The sequence below is a fragment of the Euphorbia lathyris genome, chromosome 2 (assembly GCF_963576675.1).
Source record: "Euphorbia lathyris chromosome 2, ddEupLath1.1, whole genome shotgun sequence".
Taxonomy (NCBI): domain Eukaryota; kingdom Viridiplantae; phylum Streptophyta; class Magnoliopsida; order Malpighiales; family Euphorbiaceae; genus Euphorbia; species Euphorbia lathyris.
Genome location: NC_088911.1, coordinates 125,021,432 through 125,042,173, shown reverse-complemented (window position 1 = coordinate 125,042,173; position 20,742 = coordinate 125,021,432). Strand labels below are relative to the sequence as shown.

General features: G+C 37.4%; 2 protein-coding genes across 4 annotated transcripts; one reads left to right on the top strand and one right to left on the bottom strand.

Annotated features, from left to right (window-relative positions):
* The first annotated feature begins 323 nt into the window (after nt 1-323).
* On the top strand, nt 324-5,925 carry LOC136219825 (BTB/POZ and MATH domain-containing protein 2-like). 2 transcript variants are annotated; one of them, XM_066007381.1, is made up of 5 exons: nt 324-1,130; nt 1,981-2,331; nt 2,439-2,478; nt 5,003-5,342; nt 5,506-5,925. In XM_066007381.1, the coding sequence occupies exons 1-5, from the start codon at nt 703-705 to the stop codon at nt 5,679-5,681; spliced, it is 1,335 nt and encodes a 444-aa protein (XP_065863453.1). In that variant the 5' UTR covers nt 324-702; the 3' UTR covers nt 5,682-5,925. The 2 variants fall into 2 exon arrangements, with proteins under 2 accessions (XP_065863453.1, XP_065863452.1); XM_066007380.1 differs by lacking the exon at nt 2,439-2,478 and having other exon boundaries at nt 325-1,130; nt 1,981-2,329; nt 5,066-5,342.
* A 356-nt stretch (nt 5,926-6,281) lies between these two features.
* Nucleotides 6,282-11,944, bottom strand: LOC136219824 (mitogen-activated protein kinase 16). 2 transcript variants are annotated; one of them, XM_066007377.1, is made up of 10 exons: nt 11,203-11,944; nt 9,752-10,160; nt 9,478-9,605; nt 9,321-9,380; nt 8,526-8,675; nt 8,258-8,413; nt 7,957-8,168; nt 7,752-7,853; nt 7,482-7,642; nt 6,282-6,922 (listed from the first exon to the last, which is right to left on the bottom strand). In XM_066007377.1, exons 1-10 carry the CDS (start codon nt 11,224-11,226, stop codon nt 6,645-6,647), a joined length of 1,680 nt encoding a protein of 559 aa, XP_065863449.1. In that variant the 5' UTR covers nt 11,227-11,944; the 3' UTR covers nt 6,282-6,644. The 2 variants fall into 2 exon arrangements, with proteins under 2 accessions (XP_065863449.1, XP_065863450.1); XM_066007378.1 differs by having other exon boundaries at nt 6,282-6,919.
* Between the last annotated feature and the right edge of the window lie 8,798 nt (nt 11,945-20,742).

Sequence of the window (20,742 nt, the reverse complement as noted above, 5' to 3'; positions counted from 1 at the left end):
AGAAAAAATATTAAATTATCAAGTTTGACTAATTGAACTAGTTTAGTAAGATAATAAATCGGTTATCAAAAAAAAAAAAAAAGTAAGATAATAAATCATGGAAATAAATTGAGAATAATTCATTAATTTCAAAATTATTATCACCTAGCACGTGTTCCACGATCAACTTAACCGTACAATTTCAAACCCATTAATTTCGAAATTACTTTTTTTTTTTTACAGTTTTCTTTTTGAAATACTTATAAAGCAAATAAATAATTTATAATGTTTAAATTAATGAAACTCAAGATTTCTGTATGCATATAAAAGCAAGCAAGCATTGATTAAATGGCTGCTTTTACATTTCTGTCCACAAACTTCTTTCTCTTTCCCTGTTCTTCAACTTTCGAAAGCTCTTCTTTCGAATTTCTCAATCAGTTCGTTCTTCGCCATCAAATCTGCCGATTCCGTTCATCTTCTCCTCCTTCCTCCGGAGAAGAACCAGATCAGAGCTCTCTTCTTCTTCTGCTTCTCTATTTTTCTAGTTTCATTTTCCTATCCCGAATTGATTATCCCCAAACCCTAATTCATTTCCAAGCTCTGAATTCTCGCCTGAACCCCTCAATTCCATTAAACCCGTTTTGATTATCCTCTATCGATCCTCAAAACCTTACGATTGAATTCAATTCACTTAAATTCCAGCGTATCGAATTCTCCTTGTTGATGGGCACAATTAGAGCTCGCACCGCAGGCCTCTCCAAACCCACAATATGCTCTTCCTCCTCCTCCCCCTTTTCGATCACAACTTCTACCTCCCGTACCGAGACAATAAACGGGTCGCACGAGTTCAAAATCGGCGGCTATTCTCTCTCGAAAGGTATGGGAATTGGCAAGTACATATCATCAGATATATTCTTCGTTGGTGGATACGCGTGGGCAATTTACTTTTACCCTGACGGAAAGAGCTCTGAAGATAATGCCACCTATGTATCTTTATTCATTGCACTTGCAAGCGAGGGCACTGACGTCAGGGCATTGTTCGAGCTCTCCTTGATTGATCAGAGTGGGAAAGAAATTCATAAGGTTCATACCCATTTTGGAAGAGCTCTCGAGAGTGGGCCTTACACTCTAAAATATCGTGGTAGTATGTGGTGAGTTTTTGTGGTTCCGAAAGTTTCTTTCTGTCCTGGATAATAAGTGATATATTATGAGCGATCTGATGGGGTGTAATAATTCATGTAAATTCATGCAGTACAAGCTTGGTTGTTAAAGAAATTTATTTTAAATGGATTTTCTTTTTCATTCGGCATATAGATACGTGACTTTGATGCTTTTTATTATTATAGGTCGTTTTTTTTCTTTTCTCTGTGTGTGAAGAGTGAAAATTAAATGAGTTATTGATTGGATTCGATTCATGCTTGAATTGAATTGAAATGCCTAAGCTAATTATGGTATTTGAGCCTTATTTTTTATTTTTTATTTGGAGAGAATAGTTTTGTTTTCTAGTTATAATATTCTGACATTGGGAAGGCTGTACAGATAAAGCAAATGTCACTCATAGAGGTACTGTTAGGACCTATGTTTCACGGAAACTGATACGGAACGGACAGTTGGAAAAGTTATTTCTAAAAAAAAATATAGCTAGGAAACGGACAGAAACATAAACGGACACAAAACGCTGAAAAGCTAATGACAAAGAATTTCCGTGCAACATAGGATAGGACTTGGACAATTCGGTCAGAGCAAATTCAGATTCCTTAAGAAAAACAAAATTGGGATTGAATGGTAAGCACCTATTTAAGAAATGAGTCCGGGTTTTCTTGTGTGTCGACACTAGACTATCTGGCGGGATCAAGACGTGTGAAACTTTTTGTTCCTGACAGAAAAACAGCTTGTCATCTGCTTTAAGTCATGTATAATCTTACTTTAATAGTTTCTTAAAATTTGTGTGGATGTTGTTGTTGAAACGAGCAGTCTAATCGGTATTGCTGGATGTTGCAGGGGTTATAAAAGGTTTTTTAAAAGAACTCAACTAGAAACATCGGACTATCTCAAAGATGATACCTTGTTAATTCGCTGTTGTGTTGGTGTCGTTAGGTCACACACAGAGGGACCTAAGACCTATAACATTACTGTGCCACCCTCTGATATTGGTCGGCAGTTTGGGAAGCTCTTAGAAAGTAGAAAAGGATCAGATGTTAATTTTGAAGTTGACGAGGAAATATTTTCTGCTCACAAGTTGGTCCTTGCAGCTAGATCGCCTGTGTTTAGAGCACAACTTTTTGGTCCAATGAAGGATCAAAACACTCGGTGCATAAGAGTTGAAGACATGGAAGCACCAGTTTTTAAGGTGCTTTCTCTCTCTCCCTCTCTCTCATGTCACACATATGAGCTGCAACAGCAGTCACATTCTTTTTCTGCTAAGAATGGCTGTTAGATTTATTTACTTGTCTAATAAGTTTATCCTTCTCTTCTATTTTATTTTTGTTTAGTTTCATGGTGAATCATATTCTATTTCTGCTTTTATTAGACCTGTCAACATTTAGAGATGGTCTAGTTAAAAATTGTTTGGGCACTGCAGCATGAATGACTAGTAATTGTGAGTTGAGAAGCAAGAAGGTGTCTATTATTCATCTAGTAATTACCTGTTGTCTATGTCCTTTTAGGCTTAGCATTTCTATTGTTTCCAGATTAGCTGTAAATTTTAAATGCATCCAGCTCCAAGCAATTTTTCAGCTTTAGATGAGTCTTATTTTTCATTCAGTTCCTACTGTTTTTCAATCTATCCGTACTACTGTCTAGCTGTTTCTCTATATATATAATGAATGATTTGATATTTCTTACCTTCTGGTTTCAAATTAATTATGCTGGACAGAAATTGTTGTTTTAAATGTAAGCTTCTATAATTGAGTAAGAGGAATATATTTCATGATTTGCAGCGTAGTGCTTATTTTTATTTTCTGGAACTGAAATTTTTTTACCTGCCAATGTTAATCTAATCTGATGTTTGTGTTTATAGTATTTGCATAAAGTTCACGTGGATGATATAGAACATGTAATTGTCTTCCATGTTAAAATGACATGTTATCTATGATCTTCAAGTGTAGTGTTTTGTGTTTCTAAGGATGTTTATGTGTCTATTATGAGATTGCTGTCCTCTGATAGTGTAAGATCTGTTGGAAGAGGTAGCTTTGTTGGTTTGTGGCCTTTGTTATGTGAGTAATTGTGGTGCCATACAGGATGATGTGCCATACACATCTGGATTAATCTCCTGACGGCTGCCCCTGTCTCAATCTTTACTCATCCAGCTAAGGTTTATGAATTCTTGCTTTTCTTTCTGATTTATGTGTTGTCTTATATTTAGTATATAATTTGCTCATTTGACAATATTATTATTTTGGGGATAAGGGCGAAATTTGACCCTAAGGTTTTCAATGAAGTGCAGATTTGAACCTAACTTACGAAATGGTCCAAATTTAACCTCAATGTTTCCAAGCAAGATCAATTTTAGCGCTACATTACCGAAAATTTGAAAAGGCCGGTTTGAATGTTATTTAGCTGTCGGGATTAAACTCTTATTTGGCCCCTAAGGTATCCAAAATTTTGTCATTTGGCCCATGTGGTATTATTTGATAGCATTTTCCATTGTAGTATTATCATAGGTAAAATTTAACCCATTTTGGATGGAAAATTAACGGATTTGTTAATTTTTTTTGTCACATGACACAATTTTTGACATGTGACATGTAAATATAACAGTTGTTTTAATTTCTTTTCTATATAGATTTAATATGTGGATAAATAAGAAAACAATTTATTTCCTTTTTTATCTACATATTAAATTCATATGGAAAAGAAATTAAATCAATTGACACGTGTATATGTCACGTGTCAAAAATTGTGTCATGGTAAAAAATTTAACAAATTGGTTAGTTTTCCATCCAAAATGGGTTAAATGTCATCTATGAGAATACTTCAAAGTTAAAATGTTACTAAATGATACCACATGGGTCAAATGATAAAATTTTGGATACTAGATGGGCCAAATATGGGTTTAATCCTTTAACTGTCACATCGGGCCTTCCAAATATCAATTACGTCTAACTTATTTAATGTCTCACTAACACCGCTAACAACTAAGTCCGCCACATACAAGTGAATCACAAATTTTTTTTTTGTCAATATGTCTAAAATGTTCACTATATTAATGATATAGTTACAAAAGATGTACGGAACAGTTTTTTTTATCGACAAACTTGTTTGGAAGGCATGATGTGACAGTAACATAGCAGTCAAACCAGTTTTTTCAAATGTTCGATAACATAAGGCTAAATTTGATTTTGCTTGGAAACGGTACACCATTTCATACATTTGAGCTAAATCTACACTTTGTAAACTTTAGGGTCAAATTTAATACTTCATCCCTATTTTTTTGTATAAGGCTATAAACTATAAGTGTGGTGCATCTGTTATTCTAGCTGCATTTTCCACCGATTATATTAAATTTACTTTTGACATTTTCTTCATCTTATGATTTCTGCAGCAATTCACTGATTATGTAGATCATCAGTTCATATGATTTGCCATGGACAAGTACATTGTGCTTTCCTCATCTTTCTTAGAGATTAAAAATTTATTGGTGGTTTTTAATTGAACCAGCTCTATTTGTTTGACATTTGATCGAAATTTTTACTTCTAGATTTTCTTAAGCATACATGTGGCAGATGAAATGGATGGAGCAAAATCTTCTTATTGCTAAACGCTCTTCCTGTAGGTGATATATATTTCCCCCATTGACCTTTGGTGAAAATGGAATTGGGCCAAAGGAAGGAGCTGACTTGGTTAGGGAAGGTTATGGAAGGAAATATGTATTCTACTTGCCTTGTGCCTTGCCCTGCACTCTTGTTTGGCCAGTTATTTTTCTCTATGTTATCTTTTGAGTTGGTGTGATGTTTTGTTTACTGAATTCGACTATATAAGAATTTCTATCTGCAACATTTGAGCTTTCATTCATGGTTTCTAGGTGAAATATGTGAGCTCCTCAAATATAACTTTGCTTCCTCTTTCATTGGTTAAATATATGCAGGGCTTACTTCACTTTATATACTGGGATGCCTTACCAAATATGGAAGAACTTGTTGGCCTGAGCTCCAAATGGGCTTCGACATTAATGGCTCAGCATCTCCTTGCTGCAGCAGACCGTTATGGTCTTGAGAGACTCCGATTGCTATGTGAAGCTAAATTGTACGAAGATGTTGCCATAAATACTGTTGCAACAACACTTGCCTTGGCAGAACAGCATCAATGTCTCAAGCTGAAAGCTGTATGTCTCAAATTTATTGCACAGCCTGAAAATTTGCGAGGTAAACTTTCATGGAGCTACTTGCTTTTATTTGTGGTTTGGTGCCATATTAGCATTCTTTTCCTATGAGAAGATGTTTGATACTGGATGGCTAGAAAAAGTCAGTGGTTGATAATTGCTTACTCTAACTTAATGAATAATATGTTGTGTCGAATTGTTTTCAGCTGTAATGCAAACAGATGGATTTGGTTATTTGAAGGAAAGCTGCCCTTCGGTCATCACTGAACTTCTGCAACAAGTATCTAAAGTCGGTGAGCGTTCTGTCATAACCTGTGGACATAGAAATGAGAGCTTTGACAGTGATATGAACGGAAGACGAGTAAAGCAAAGGATTCGTTGATTTTAGGCAATAACAAATAGCACAGCTTGTGGACATTTCAACTAGAGTTTTTAGGCATAGAAACTTTTGAGATTGTACTAACAGTTTGCCAATTCATAGTCGAAATTCAATTGTTGTTGTGCCTATTGGACCTAATTATTAGACATTTGTTGAATGTGTAGTGGCATAGATGTACTTTCTGTTCTTCTCAACATTTTACTGTTTTTAGTTGTGCTTTAATGCAGGAGTGATGCGTCGCATAATATTTTTAAGCCTCGTGACGATTTGATCTGGTTTTAATCTTAGGCTTTTATGCTTGTACCTAAGATAAAAGAAGTGCTCTCTTAATATACCCATTATTTGCAAGTTGTTTCCAGGGAAGAACCAACATTGAATCCTCAAAACAGAGAACAAGTTTCAATCTGCTTCATGAGATCTGCACATATTATTAGAGTAACCTCACCTAGTACAAATTTAAAATATTCCATTTTTTCTTCTCAAAAAAAAAAAAGAAAAAAAAAGTCCTAATTTTAGGTTTTGAATCATACACAATGAAAAGCAAGAACAAGTTTAAAGAAATTGCTTATTATATCTCGAACAACAAAAATAAAAAGTGCATAGTAAGTCGAACCAGTTTGCCTTTTCTCATTCATCATATCATACATTCCTAAAATTTTGGTCATTGAGCTAAATGAGAGAGAGAGCGAGAGAGCTCCATTGTCATAAATTGGTAAGCATTGAAAAACCTGTTCAATCTTTGAATTGATGTTTTAAATTACAACTTACTGTCCAGCATCTCCTCCTCCCTGTCATTAATCTTCTCATGAACTTTAAACTGGGCATAGAAAACTGCTGCTCATTACAGCATTTGAAGTCTCAATTTTTACTTGGGCAGTAAAATCAATCCGATGAAATACGATCCAGAGACTGCATCTTTACATGGTTATAGGCAGTCACTCAAGCTTTCACAAGTTTGCTACATCATCAATACCAATGACTTCCAGGTCCGCCTTGAGCAGCAGCAACTTTTCTTGCCATGTACTGAGGAGGCTTCGGCTGCAATCCGTTGGAGCCTTCGACCCCTTCATCATCCCCCCTTTCATTTTTACAGGGGGCGTTTCTTCTCGGATATGAAGCAGCATTATATTGATTTGAAATAGCTGGATTCCTTCCCATCCTTCGCTGTTCGAGAGCTTCTGCTGTCCCGCAGTTGTTATAACGAAGTACTGAACTAACTACCTTTCCAGGTCTCGCAGCACCTGCTGTTGAGAGTGTAATATAATGATCATCGTTATCATGTAAGGAGTTGTTTCGATTAGTTCAACAAGTCAGAAATTAAGAACGTGGAGTAACGTTTATATTTAAGAACTATAAATGGATAAAATTGTGGCTACGAATCCAATAAAATCAGTACATGAAAAACATCTCCTATGAGTTTCCCAGGAAGCTAGATTTGATTCTCATACCGATAATCAACCCAGAAGAGTTGATGAGACAGATTATCAAAATTTTCATTAGCTGATACAGTATGATATAGTTGATTTCGTAAATTCAGAAAGAGATCAACTATGAGATTTTATGTTGAGAGTATTTCCACTTTCTTTATTATGGACACATGGACAAACGTGTTCATCCAATTGGATGTCTTTTCCCTGGTGGGAGGATTGAAAATCAAGATGCAGTTTTGAGGTTCAGAGTGAGTCGAGTTTTTGTCACACTCAAGACTCCACCAAAAGAAGGTAAATGCACATGAAAGGATACACATAAGCATACTGAGAATCACAAAGAGAATAAGAAATCAACTAGCAGAAGTTTTTATACCTTGGATACTTTGCGGAACTTGAAGAGGAAGCCTTGTCATCGGGATTCCACAACTCCTATCCACTTGTGGTTTCTCAACTTCTTTTATAGAACACTTAGAAAGATCATTTGTGACCTCCACTGAACTCTGTATGTGATTATCTGAATATAACACGCAGGCCCTGCATGTACAGATTGTCATCAATGCAACAGAGAACACTAAATTTAAAAAGATGACCGTGAACTATAAATCACGTGTTCCATAGTGAGATAGATTATCCATGGGCATACCTTGGCAAGGATGCATGCTGTCTCTCAATTGGAGTAACAGTTGAACCATTTCCATAATGCTCCTCAAGGTAAGCAAACTGCTTCTTAAAATGGTCAACAGCACTGCATTGCAAGAAAACACGGACAACCTTTGAATATCCGAAAATGCAAAAACGACTAATTTTTGTAATATAAATTTCAAAAAATCCCTACTACAATAGAATACCTTGGATACATGAAGCCTGTTGGTTCTGAACCTTCTAAGAACTCTTTCAACATTTTAGGATGGTACTCAAGAGTTTCTCGGTATATCAGCTCTCGTACATCTTCCTTAGTTATTCTCCGTCTCTCAAATTCAAATTCCATCTTTGTAACTGGTTGAGCTGAAGGTTCTCTCTCAACTTTGGCCAAACCCTTGAAATATGGATCAGCGAGAGCCTAATCAAATGCAGCATACCATGTTCCATTAGAAGTAGGCATATATTATCATATATTATCAAATAAGATAGAGTAGCATAAACAATTACCTCTTCAGCAGAAGGTCGATCCTTCGGTTCAAATGCCAACATTCTCTCCAATAAACGAAGCGCAAGAGGATCTGCATTAGGGAACTTCTGGGAAAAGGGGATGGGCTTCTTCTTCCGCATGCTACCTAAGTATCTCCGAGCTTTCTCATTACGTACCTGATGATTGAAAATTCATATTTGAGATGTATGCATACCGATGAATAATGGAAACAGTGAATGTTAAATGACTCGATTTCGACATAAAGCCAATTAACAATAGGAGATATACCCTGGCAATGGCTTCAGAAGATGGTGTTCCCAAAAGATCCGTCATTAGATCCAGTTGATGTACTACATTTTTCCCAGGGAAAAGAGGCTTTCCTGTCAAAAGTTCAGCAAAGATGCATCCAATGCTCCATATGTCTATTGCTGGTGTATACTGAAAATAAAACACAAAATATGACTATCGGTAATGAAAGACATGGTAATCATAGTAAACATGACATAGATTGAAGATGGACGCATCCGGATACTACATAAAATTATAAACTATATTCAGCCATAACAGGAGAACTTGCAAATGTAAAATAACCTAGTTACTATATTAAGCTACACCACAAAATCGACATGGACCCAATTGGGTTAACGCGATTATGACACGGACATTTTTTGGGTTGGGTTTGGGTTTACTTACTCATTTGGCACTAACCCGATAATTACCACCCCTACCTATACAACTAGCCAGCTCTCAAAATGAAAATGCACAAGCAGCAATAATGAATTGGATAGTGGGCATTCAGATGATGCGCATCATTAGCTCTCTGAAATTATGGCATTAACAGACAGTATAATTGGTATGCTTGGGCATCTCAGCAAAAACTATCAGGAAATGGCTAGTATACTTTGCAAGTTCAACAACAACAAGCAATCTTTAGTCCTAACTAGTTGGGGTTGGAATTGTGAAAGATCGATGAAAGAAATCCCTCAACTAGTGCATATATCTTTTTATGAACTGCGCAAACATCATATGATCAAATATCTGATAAAAAAACAAGTAAATGACAAGGGATAATAATTTGAGAACCTTTGAGAAAAATGATCCACACAATTCAGGAGCCCTATACCATCTTGTTGCAACATAGTCCTGTTGAATAGAAACATAACGAGTTAGATCTTGAAAAATTGTTTGTACCACAAAGTAAACACTAAAAAAATGGAGAGAAAGTGAACAGAAAATATACCGTCCAGAAAATGGCTGTCGGAGTATCATTAAATGCTACTCTTGCAAGTCCAAAGTCACAGATCTTCAGCTTGCAGTCAGCATTTGCTAAGATATTTTTTGGTTTCAGATCCCGATGAAAAACATTAGCTAAAATGCCACAAACAAATTTAAATCAGCATCTTATACACATTTATATTAAGAAACACAAGAAAGATATATATACATGTGCTGCAATTACTAAATATTAAGTAAGAAAAGTGCTGTATTTAAACTCTAGAGACAAGCCGTATCACCTGTATGTATATATTTCATGCCTCTAAGAAGCTGATAAAGAAAGAACTGATAATGTTCTTTCGTTAAATCATCATTTGCCTTAATAACTTGGTGTAAATCAGATTCCATCAGCTCAAAGACAACGTAAATGTCCTTAAATTCTCTCCTAGAAGGAGGCAGCAAGATGTGTTTGATCTCCACGATATCTGGATGACGAAGGATCCTCAGAAGTTTAATCTCCCGAAGTATGCGGGTGGCATCGGAGACATGTTCAAAGATGTCATTGATTTTCTTAATTGCAACCTTTTCTCCAATATGTGTATCATATGCAGAACAAACAACCCCATAGCTTCCTTTACCAATTACTTCCTCTATCTTGTACCTACTCCCCTCCCCGTATTCAGTGAAAAAATCCACATCAACAGATGACTGCAACAACATGTTGAAAGGCAACTCATTAAGTTCATCAAAACTTCGGTTATATAACTGAATTGATTTGTAATATCGTAATTTCAACATTATTTCTGTTACATAGCTTGAAACTCCGCAATATGCGTGAACTTGTTTAATATCAACAAAATCAACACATGTATTCCAAAAATGCTCATCCTATTCAAGAAAAAAAAAGGTGACTAGGAGGATTTCTTCCATCAGAAATACTTGATGTAATCGCCAAAACTATTGCTAGAGTCCAAATACTTAAAAATTTGACATTAGAATAACTGTTTTTCGTCATTTAGCTACAAATTCAACTACAAGTAATCATTTGGTCTACTTTATCTGCATAACCAAAATGATTGCAAGAGTACAAATTACAAATTGAAAAAATAGCTGTTTACATTTATCAATAAGGAAAACCTAAAATTGGGATGAAACATCCAATCCACATCAACAAAGTAAAGGCGGAAGATATGATTTTGTTGATGAAGTACAGAAAAGAGGACACAGATTACTGCTTAGCAAGTAAAATTTGATTCAAGTTCTCATTAATTCATGACATTAACCCAACCAACATCTCATAACTTTCCAAAAACCAGATTACCTTTCACAAACTAATCATAACTTCCCAATTTATTTATCTATTTTCAAAATAAAAAAAAAAACATATATGTCTAATATTGTTGAAGTGGGACCTTCAAGTCTTCAACTATTTTTGCAATGAAGGGGACATAAGCATGTGGAGAAAGAAGTCTAAACACTCAAATGACAAGCTGTTCCCTCATACCCTAAAATGAAGGAAATATACCCACAATAACTGTAGAAAGTATTATCCAGTACAAATGAGTAAATAGAAGTAACAAGAGTACCATACTTGAAATAAGTGACAATCCACAGAAATATGCATCTTAGCCATCAAAAACAGAAAAAGCAAAAGCAACTACAGATTCAAAATTAATCAGATTGATCTTGCTTCAGGATGAACAAGCTTATAAATAGTAAAAAAATGCGCAAAATAAGATATTGAATTTACCTTTTTTCGTTGATCAGGCTGCATCTTAGCAACAAAGCATCAAGAATCTTTATCCTAATTAACCAAACCTCAACTCCGATCGGAAGAATAATAAGAAAAAACAGACAAGTTGTGCTCAGTTCTAACTGAGACCAAATGATACTAAAGCAACGGTATAAAGTTGAGATCAGTAAAGTATGAACCGATTTTCAAAGAAAGAACCAAAGACCCAGAAAGGAAAACTTCCCCAAATACAATATAATGGTAAGATCAAAGTAAAGGAAAAATAAAAACTTATAAAAGCAATAAGCTTTAAGATAACCGGAACCGAACTGAATAAATTCCCAAAAAGGGGTATTATAGAATTGGAGAGTGTGTAGCCAAAAAATAAGGCGGAGACTAAAATGTAGTAGCTGGAAAAGAGAGAGAACAGATCAAGAGTGGGTATTATACAATTAAGCGAATAAAACTAAAATTGTTGAGAATCTAAAGCAAAAAGGCGATAATCTCTACTTGTATACCTATAAATTTCTCGGAGAGTGGTGTCTAAGAACAAGAAAAATAAAAAGAAAAGGTAAAGTTTAAAGAAGGCAAATGATAAGAAGTTAATGTTTAGCCGGAGGTGGCTATGGATCTCGGAAAGAGAGAGAGCAGAGAGAGAGATGGAAAATCAAGAAGAAGAAGAAGATGGAGAAGAAGAGGTGGTGTACTTGAAGTTGAAGGCTTTGTTTGGAGAGACGAAAATTTTGGTTTATTTTATTAAATTATTTAAATTGTTTATTAATTTGTGCTTTGGTAAAGTTTATTAAGGTGGGGATTGAAGATGATGCTTAATGAATTTTCATCTTAAATGACATCTTTGCCACTCAATCCAGCTCGAATTTACTAAATAGATTAAGGGTAAAGTTCAAATAAAACCCCTGTGGTTTCACTAATTTTCAGATAAAGGACTATGGTTTACTTTTTGTCAAAACGAGGATTGAGGTTTTTAACTTTAACAAAATAAGTACTTTTTCGATTGATACTATTAAAATCACCTTGGACGACTTCAAAAATGACATATTTTAAGAACTACTAACATTTTAAGCAACTTTAATTCTTCAACTTTTTTATTTTGAGATTGTTTAGGTAATGTTTGGTAAAGAGAGAGAAAGTTAATGTTTAGAGAGAGAAAGTTCCAAAAGAGATGATTTTCGAAAATCGAAAATGCAGTTCCATAGAAAATATGACATTGAACAACTTTAATTCTTGAAAATTTTCATTTTCAGGTCGTTAAAGATGGTTTTAATAGCATTAATCCAAGTTTGAAACATCAATCCTTGTTTTGACAAAAAGTAAACCACAGTCCTTTATCTGAAAATTAGTGAAACCACAAGGGTTTTATTTGAACTTTACCCATAGATTAATGCCTTTTTTTCCACTTTTATTATTATCATTTCCAAAACTAATGGCTTAATAGACACCCAACCCCCTAAACTTGTAATTATTTTTCACCTGACTCTCTCAATTTAGGGGACAACCTCTCAACCCCTTCAACTCTCCAAAAATATCACATACAGCCCCTTACACTCCTATGTTCGGTCAAAATATTGACTCGTGTAGAAAACGCGCTTGACTGTTGACCACACCAATGCCACGTGTCATTTTTTATTAAATTTTTTCATTGAGACCCCTGCTCAGCGAGCAAGCCCATTTGTGCTCGACGAGCAACTACCAGAGATGGATTTCGATCAGAATTCTTAGGCCAGAATGGAAAATTTTAATAAAAAAGTGACACGTGACATTGGTGTGGTCAACAGTCAAGCACATTTTCTACACGAATCAATATTTTGTCCGAACATAGGGGTGTAAGGGTATGTGATGGTTTTGGAGAGTTGAGGGGTTGAGAGGTTGTCCCCTAAGTTGAGGGGGCCAGGTGAAAAAAAGTTACAAATTTAGAGGGCTGGGTGCCTATTAAGCCTTTTATATATGTTGTAAAGGTGTGCTTACTTTGTTTCGGTAAGTATCACCATCTAATGGTGGAAAAAACAAAGCAAGATTTACTTTATTAAAAAAAACTAAACATAGCCTAACCTGTGCTATAAAATGTGCTATAAGTGAAAAACGGTTTCAAATAATGGACTGAGCTCGAATCGAATCGCTAATTTTAAAAATATGAGATATTCAATTAGAAAATTGTAACATTTATTTTAAAAGAATGTTTTTGTCCCCAATTATTACTCTTGTTATCTACTTTCAAACTTTTGCGTGTGATATTTTATATTTCTCAAATAACAGTATTTAAAGAGAAATGGCAAGCGAAAACTTTTTTTTTTTTTTTGAATCAAAATCACTTTATTAATAATAATGGGGAGCCTCCCGATGTAGGATACTTCAAATGAATACAGGACTAGACAAATGAATGAAAGAATTAGCATAGGAACGTGCACTACGTTCCATGGCATGAGCTGCCTCGTTCGCTAACTTTGAAACACACTTCACCTTAAAACTAGGGTGATTTCTAAGAATAGTTCTCACATCACTGATAATCTCACCAAATTCGGTAAGATCTTTTCGTTGTGCTTGAATAGAGTCTGTAACAGCTTTTGCATCTGTTTCGAAAATGACAGCCGTGTAACCCAATGATATTAGCCATCCCATGCTCTCCTTTAGCGCTAGTGCTTCCGCCATCTTAGCTGAAACATCACCTATTGTGTGTGTGTTGTATCCCTGAGTGAAGTTACCCATACAGTCCTGGATGAGTGCTCCTGCACCAATACTTCTTTCATTCAAGAATATTGCAGCGTCTAGATTACATTTCAACAAAATCACACGGCGGAGGGATCCACTTTGTATCCGGTTTATTGATCCTAACGAGATGGCCGCCTTCGCACAGGGCTTGTTCTCCAGCGTCGTTGTCGTTTATGCTGTTCATACTAGCTGCTGCCCTTGTCCTCTCGCTCGTTCTGCCAGCTGAACTGTTTTCTCTAACTGCCACTGCTTTGCCGCGTCGTTGATCTCTATGTACAGCTCCATTGTTCGTTTCAGTTTGTAGGCCCTCGTCTCTATCTTCTTGCGTTCGACCGCCTCTTGCTACCACAGAAACAGTAGCAGCAATGACCGCGTCGGATGGTAATCCGAGTTGGGTTGGTTGCGCTACTGCTGCGACTCTTACAGCAAGACCGACGGTGATTCTGTCGGTGTCCTCTCCTCTGGTCGTGCGTGCCCCATTGCCTATCGGTCTCGAAGGCCCAGCAGCGGCGCTAACCTCATCGGATGTTACTCCGAGTTGGGTCAGCTGCGCAGCTATTGGGTCTGTTTCAGCAATTCTCTCCGGGTCCGCAAGTTGCTGGGGTCGGGTGTGCTCTACCGTGTTCTAGTATGTTGCCGCCATGATACCTGTAAAACCAAAACTTGTTAGATTAAAACCGGTGGTGCGAGAGGAGCTGGCCCCATTGACGGTTGAGCCGGCGCCTCCCTCATCCCCCTCGGTGACGTCAACAGCACTGTCATCCCCTCTTTCCTCTTCAGGACCACTTCCCCTTCCCTCCAGCACTCTTCTTCCATTAACCCTTACCCCTACTGCTGTCCTCTTCTCTGCTTGGGCACTTATCCATTCCTCAAAGAAGCATATCGCATTTGCCATGACCACTTCGGGTCTACAAATTAATTGGTCCCACAGTGTGCTATTTCTTGCTTGCCATATCGCCCACATCACAGCCCACCTATGCTTAATTGCATTGTTGTGCGATGAAGCACACATATGTAGAGCCCATTCTTCGATATGCTCCCACTCCTCCCCCGACGGTGCCAACCTCACAACCCACAAATATGACCTGGCAAACTCGCATTTAGCAAAAAGGTGCCACCCAGACTCAATATCGTTCGAACACAGAAGGCAACTAGTTGATATGGGTATCCTCCTGTCGGCTAATCTGGTTCTAGTGGGAAGAATACCAAACATCAGCTTCCAGGCAAAGAGTTTAACCTTAGGTGGTAATTCCTATCTCCAAAGGGCTTTCCATCCTTCAACATCTCCTTAGTTATTTCGACTCGCGGCCTGCAAATTATAGCCCGATTTGGACGAATACAGCCCATCTGTCGTGTAATGCCAGATCATTCTATCTGCTCTATCTGAGTAAGGAATAACCATTAAGCCTATGTTCTTTGCTACCTCTTCATTGAAATAGTTCCTCAGCTTCCCACGATCCCATATCCTTGACCCATCCACAAACAATTCCTCCACTTTTACCTCCCTATTTGTACTATTATCAAAAGGGCCAGGCAAGAGTCTGTCCTGATTCCAGACCCATGTGTCCTCGTGTGCCGCTACCTGATCACCCCTTCCAATTCTCCAACGCAGGCTTGCTTTCAACAAATTAATTGAGCTCCAAATACTTCTCCAAACAAAACTAGGATTATTGCCTAATTTGGATTTAAGGAAAGTCCTTCCAGGGTAGTATTTAGCTTTGAACATTCGACTCACCAAAGTATTAGGCTCATTAATTAACTTCCAACCTTGCTTCCCTAGTAATGCTATATTGAAATCTCTAAGATCACGGAAGCCCAGGCTACCTGTACTCTTCTTACCACACATGCGCTTCCATTCTAGCAAGTGAATCCGTTTACTCCCATCTCCCTTCGTACCCCACCAGAACGAGTTCATCATTCTCTGTAGCTCTTCACAAGTAGATTTAGGGAGTAGGAACGTACTCATACAAAAGGTTGGGAGAGCCTGAGCTACAGACTTCAGCAGAACCTCCTTGCATGCGGCCGACAGGAACCGGAAGGTCAATTACTGAGGCGTTTTGACAATCTTTCCTTCAAAAAACCAAACATGGACTTCTTTGACCTACCAATCAGGGAAGGCAAGCCAAGATACCTCCCAGTATCCAACGGAGTCTGGACCTGGAGGGTAGTACTGATAGCCGTGCTTACATCTCTCCTCACATTCGAACTAAAGAAGATTCTAGATTTGCTCAGGTTGACTGCCTGACCCGATACTTTCTCATAGTTAGCCAGGAGATCTTTAATTTGAAGCCCCTCTTCCACTGAGGCATCAAAAAACAGGAAGCTGTCATCAGCAAAAAAGAGATGTGATACGCTGGGTGCCTCATTGCAGATACGACAACCCCTTATCTGGCCCTCCAATTCTGCTTTTTGGATCATTTGAGAGAGGACGTCTGCGTATAACAAGAACAGGTACAGAGACAGAGGGTCCCCTTGCCTAAGTCCTCTTCCAGGCTTAATAGGACCGATCAGATCAGAGTTTACCGCTACGGAGTAGGAGACAGTACTAATACAGAGCATAATCCACCTAACCCATTTGTCACAAAAGCCCAATATTTCCATAACTTCCTTCAGGAAACTCCAATCCACTCTATCATAGGACTTGCTAATGTCAATTTTCAGGGCTACTTGACCCTTAGCGCCTCTATTATTTTGCTTCATAAAATGGATTATCTCAAAAGCCACCTGCACGTTGTCAAGCAAAGACCTTCCAGGAACAAAAGCAGATTGGCTCTCTGAAATTACCTTAGGAAGAATTACTTTCAGTCTATTTGCCAGGACTTTTGCGATCAGTTTATACAGAACATTACAAAGCGAAATCGGTCTCAATTCTGTCATCTGGCGTGGATTTTCACATTTCTGTATCGGGGTAATAATTGTATCATTGAGATGTTCTGGGAAGACAGTCTTATTGATCCATTCCACACACGCATTAAATACATCTCTTCTAATTACTGGCCAGAAGTGCTGGAAGAAACCTGGATTCAGCCCATCAGGTCTAGGGGACTTGTCAGGGTGCATCTGATTAACCGCAGTAGTGAATTCCTCAAAGGAGAAGGGTTGTGTGAGAACCTCATTCATTTCCAGCGACACCTTCACCGGGAGAGGGATAATCTCCTCTCTTCTTACCTCCTCCCCTCCCAAGAATACTTTCTCGAAATAAGCTTTTACCACATCTCCCATTTCCTGTTTACCCGTGACCTCAATACCCTCCTCATTTATCAGGCTAGGGATTTTATTCATTTGCTTGCGTGCCTTTACACTAGCATGGAAAAACTTTGAATTACAATCCCCCTCTTTCAGCTAGAATGCCTTAGCCCTCTGGTACCAATAGTTTTCCTTTTGCTCAAGTAGCGCATTAAGCTCCATACGAGCCTGTAGGAACCGTTCAATGCTATATGAATCAGTCCTATCGCGTGTTCGTTCCAACACCATTCTGCATGGCTTCCCCAGCTTGCCATGGCTTTACAGCACAAATCAAGCCTGTCTACAACTCCACATTGTCGATTTTGTTTCCATGTGTCGAAAACCAGACCATCAAAATCGGCTTCCTTTGTCCATGCTCTATCAAATCGGAATCTGTGTTTCACTTTCTTCCTCAGAGGTCCCCCAGGTTCGATTAGAATCGGGGAATAATCAGAGTAGCCTGAGATCAGGTTCGTGACCGAATACTAAATTTGATACACCACTCCAAACAACCAAGGGCTCTATCTAATTTTTCTCGAATCCATGCGCCAGTTCCTTTCCCTCTTTCCCATGTGAACGGACTACCCTTTATTGGCAGATCAGATAAAGCGGCTCTTGAAATACATGTGGATTAATAAGACCACCCCTCCTCAACAGTAACTATCGGAACCACGTGGATTAGTCAAATGAGACCTAAATGTCATGCACATTTCTACTTGCATCTGACGTTGTGATTCACGAAATTACAGTATACTAAAGGTACTCAATTCATTCCATCTTCTCATCTAAGCTTTGCATACTACTTAGTAACATTTTCAATCACTCGCTTAGATATCGAAGCGAAAGCATTAGTCCTCGGTCTCTCATTGATAATTTTTCTATTTATTTCAGGCACTAAAAGGTCTCATCAAGCTCACCTCACATTATATCACACCATATCATATATTTTCTTAATTATAGATTTGTATGCTACACGTAATCGGATATAAAAGAAGCGCAAATATAATGCCCAAATATTCTTTGCAAGATCAAAATAGAATAGTTTATGCTGCATTTGCACTATATAACTACATAACATTAAGCAAAGTTCCTGATCCAACATTTAGGATCATACATGAAGATCCCGTTTTTATTTCTCCACAAGTATTTTCGGATGTTGAATGTAGTTTAAAACAACAAAGTTCAATGTATGAGTATTAATGAAAGGACAAAATTTGTAATAATATTACTACTAGTTTGATAAGGAGTAGACGATGTTAACATGCATCTTAAACATTTGTTGTACTTGTATAATAGACATATATTGGTTTCTTTTTTTTTAATTTCCATGTATTAATAAGGCTTAATATATTAAAAGACTTCTAAATTTGTCCAGAAAGTTTGATTGGCCCCTCAACTTACATAATGTACCATTAGCCTCCTCAACTTGCTTAAAGTAGCCTATTGGCCACCTGAATTAGTTTAAAGTGGCCTATTGCTCATTGAACTTGCTTACAATGATCCATTTGTCCACTGAACTTGTTTAAAGTGATATAAATTGCAATTTGTCTAAATCCGTAAAAAAATTTAAAACTTAAACAAAGGCCGAATTCGTGATATTAAGTCTTTAAAACAAATTAGCTTCCTGTTTTATACATTTTTATAGTGTTTTTTTTTATAGGTTTAAGGACTTAATAATTACATTTTAAGCAAGTTTAGAAGGTTAATGAGACAACATGTAAGTTCAGGGGGTCAATCAACCATTTTGGACAAGTTCAGAGAGCAACTAATGTATTGAGCCTATTAATAAAGACATAAGTTATAGCATGTATATATGATGCTTTCTTTTATGTGATTAGGAATATGAGTAATTAAAAAATAAAATAATAAGCATAAAAGATCAATGTCATTATTTGCCATTTTACACAAATAACTATTAGCAACTATCTATATTTTACCAAACATATTTATACAAACAACTAATCAAATCAACTAACAAAATCAGCTAAATAAAAAAGTAATAAGCTACTAACTAATGTAATCGGTTCACAATTAAACTATATTTGCCAAACATGACCTTTATTTTATCAAATTATTTCATGTATTTTTTATGGTATAAATTTTTCATGTAAATTATTTATGTTTTTTTTATTAAAGGCGGAGAGGGGAGTAAAATGGAGGCAGGACATCCCAATGTTGGCACCTCCAACCAAACCACCAGTCCCAACCCAAATTTATTAAAGAAGAGAAAAAAATTCATACAAAGTAACTAAAAAAAAAACTTAGCTAAAACGATAAGCCAAACAGCCAGTTGCGTTGTCATTAATAAAACATGAGCAAAAGCTTGGAGCCGTATTCCAACATCTTGTTGCCTGACATGTACGACTAAAGCCTGCAAGATTATCTGCCACTCTATTGCCCACTCGGTAGATATGGGAAACCACGAAGTTCATTCTGTCAATGTATGCAAGGCATTTGATCCATTCTGAATGTAGCTGCCACGGAATTTGCATTGTACGACTACGCAACACCCCAACAATAAACGATGAATCACTTTCAAGCCACAAATTAACCCAGCTTCATTCTTTGGCGTATTTGACAGCAGCCGTAGCTGCTTTTAACTCTGTAATGTGTGTGAAAGGTGCATGGAAAGGAAAAGCGAACGAGCCCTCTGCACGACCCGAGCAAGAACGAAAAATGCCTCCACAACCTGCCGAAGTGGTACCTGTCATCACTGAGGCATCAATGTTGGCTTTAATCCAGTTCACTAGAGGAGGCTGCCATCTAACTGGTAAAATTCTAGGCGCACCAGCAATGCGAGGTTGCAAAACCAGTGAGGCGAGAACTTGTCGTTCTACAATTGAGTTCCATACTTTTCCTTTGCCAAGTGTGTCTGACTGTCCAATGCAAGACCATAACAGCCTTAACGATGTGTGGATGTTCGGAAGAGCCTCATAAAAAATGATCTCGTTTCTCGCTTTCTAGAGGACTCAAATGCCATATGCAATAGCACTGTGCCCTAATGTTTGAATCTGAGGAGTAAATCTCAGAGTCAATGCATGTAAACCCATTTCCTGAAGGTTCTGCTCTCCGTCAAGTCTTCGGCCAAATAACACCTCAATGCTTTCCTAGATCTGAGACGCGAAGCCACATCGCAACAGCAAATGATCCAGAGATTCCTCTTGATGAAGACAAAAGCAGCATCTAGACGCCATTGTAATTCCACATGTTTGTAAATATTTTTGTGTGGTAATTCGTTTCCAGAGCACTCTCTAAGCAATGAGTGAGTGTGACGGAGGAATGTAAGGTTGCCAAAAAAATTTAATTGGATGAATTAATGGAGGAGGAGAAAGCCATTTATAAAACAAAGCAACCGTAAATCTACCATTTGTAGTAGGCTTCCAGAAGCATAAATCCCTCAATCCCCCACTCGACTCTGCCTCCTGAACTACTATTGTCACGTTTCGCGGTAAGTCCGGAATTCTAATCCAGCGACCTTGTTCTCTGAACTCGGCTACCCTGTGTCTACGGCGATCATGCTCTGCTCTCGACAAATCAAGCCTATTAGTAATAGTCGGGTTCAGCCACTCTGCATTCCAGAAATTTAGCTCAGATTCCTCCTCGATT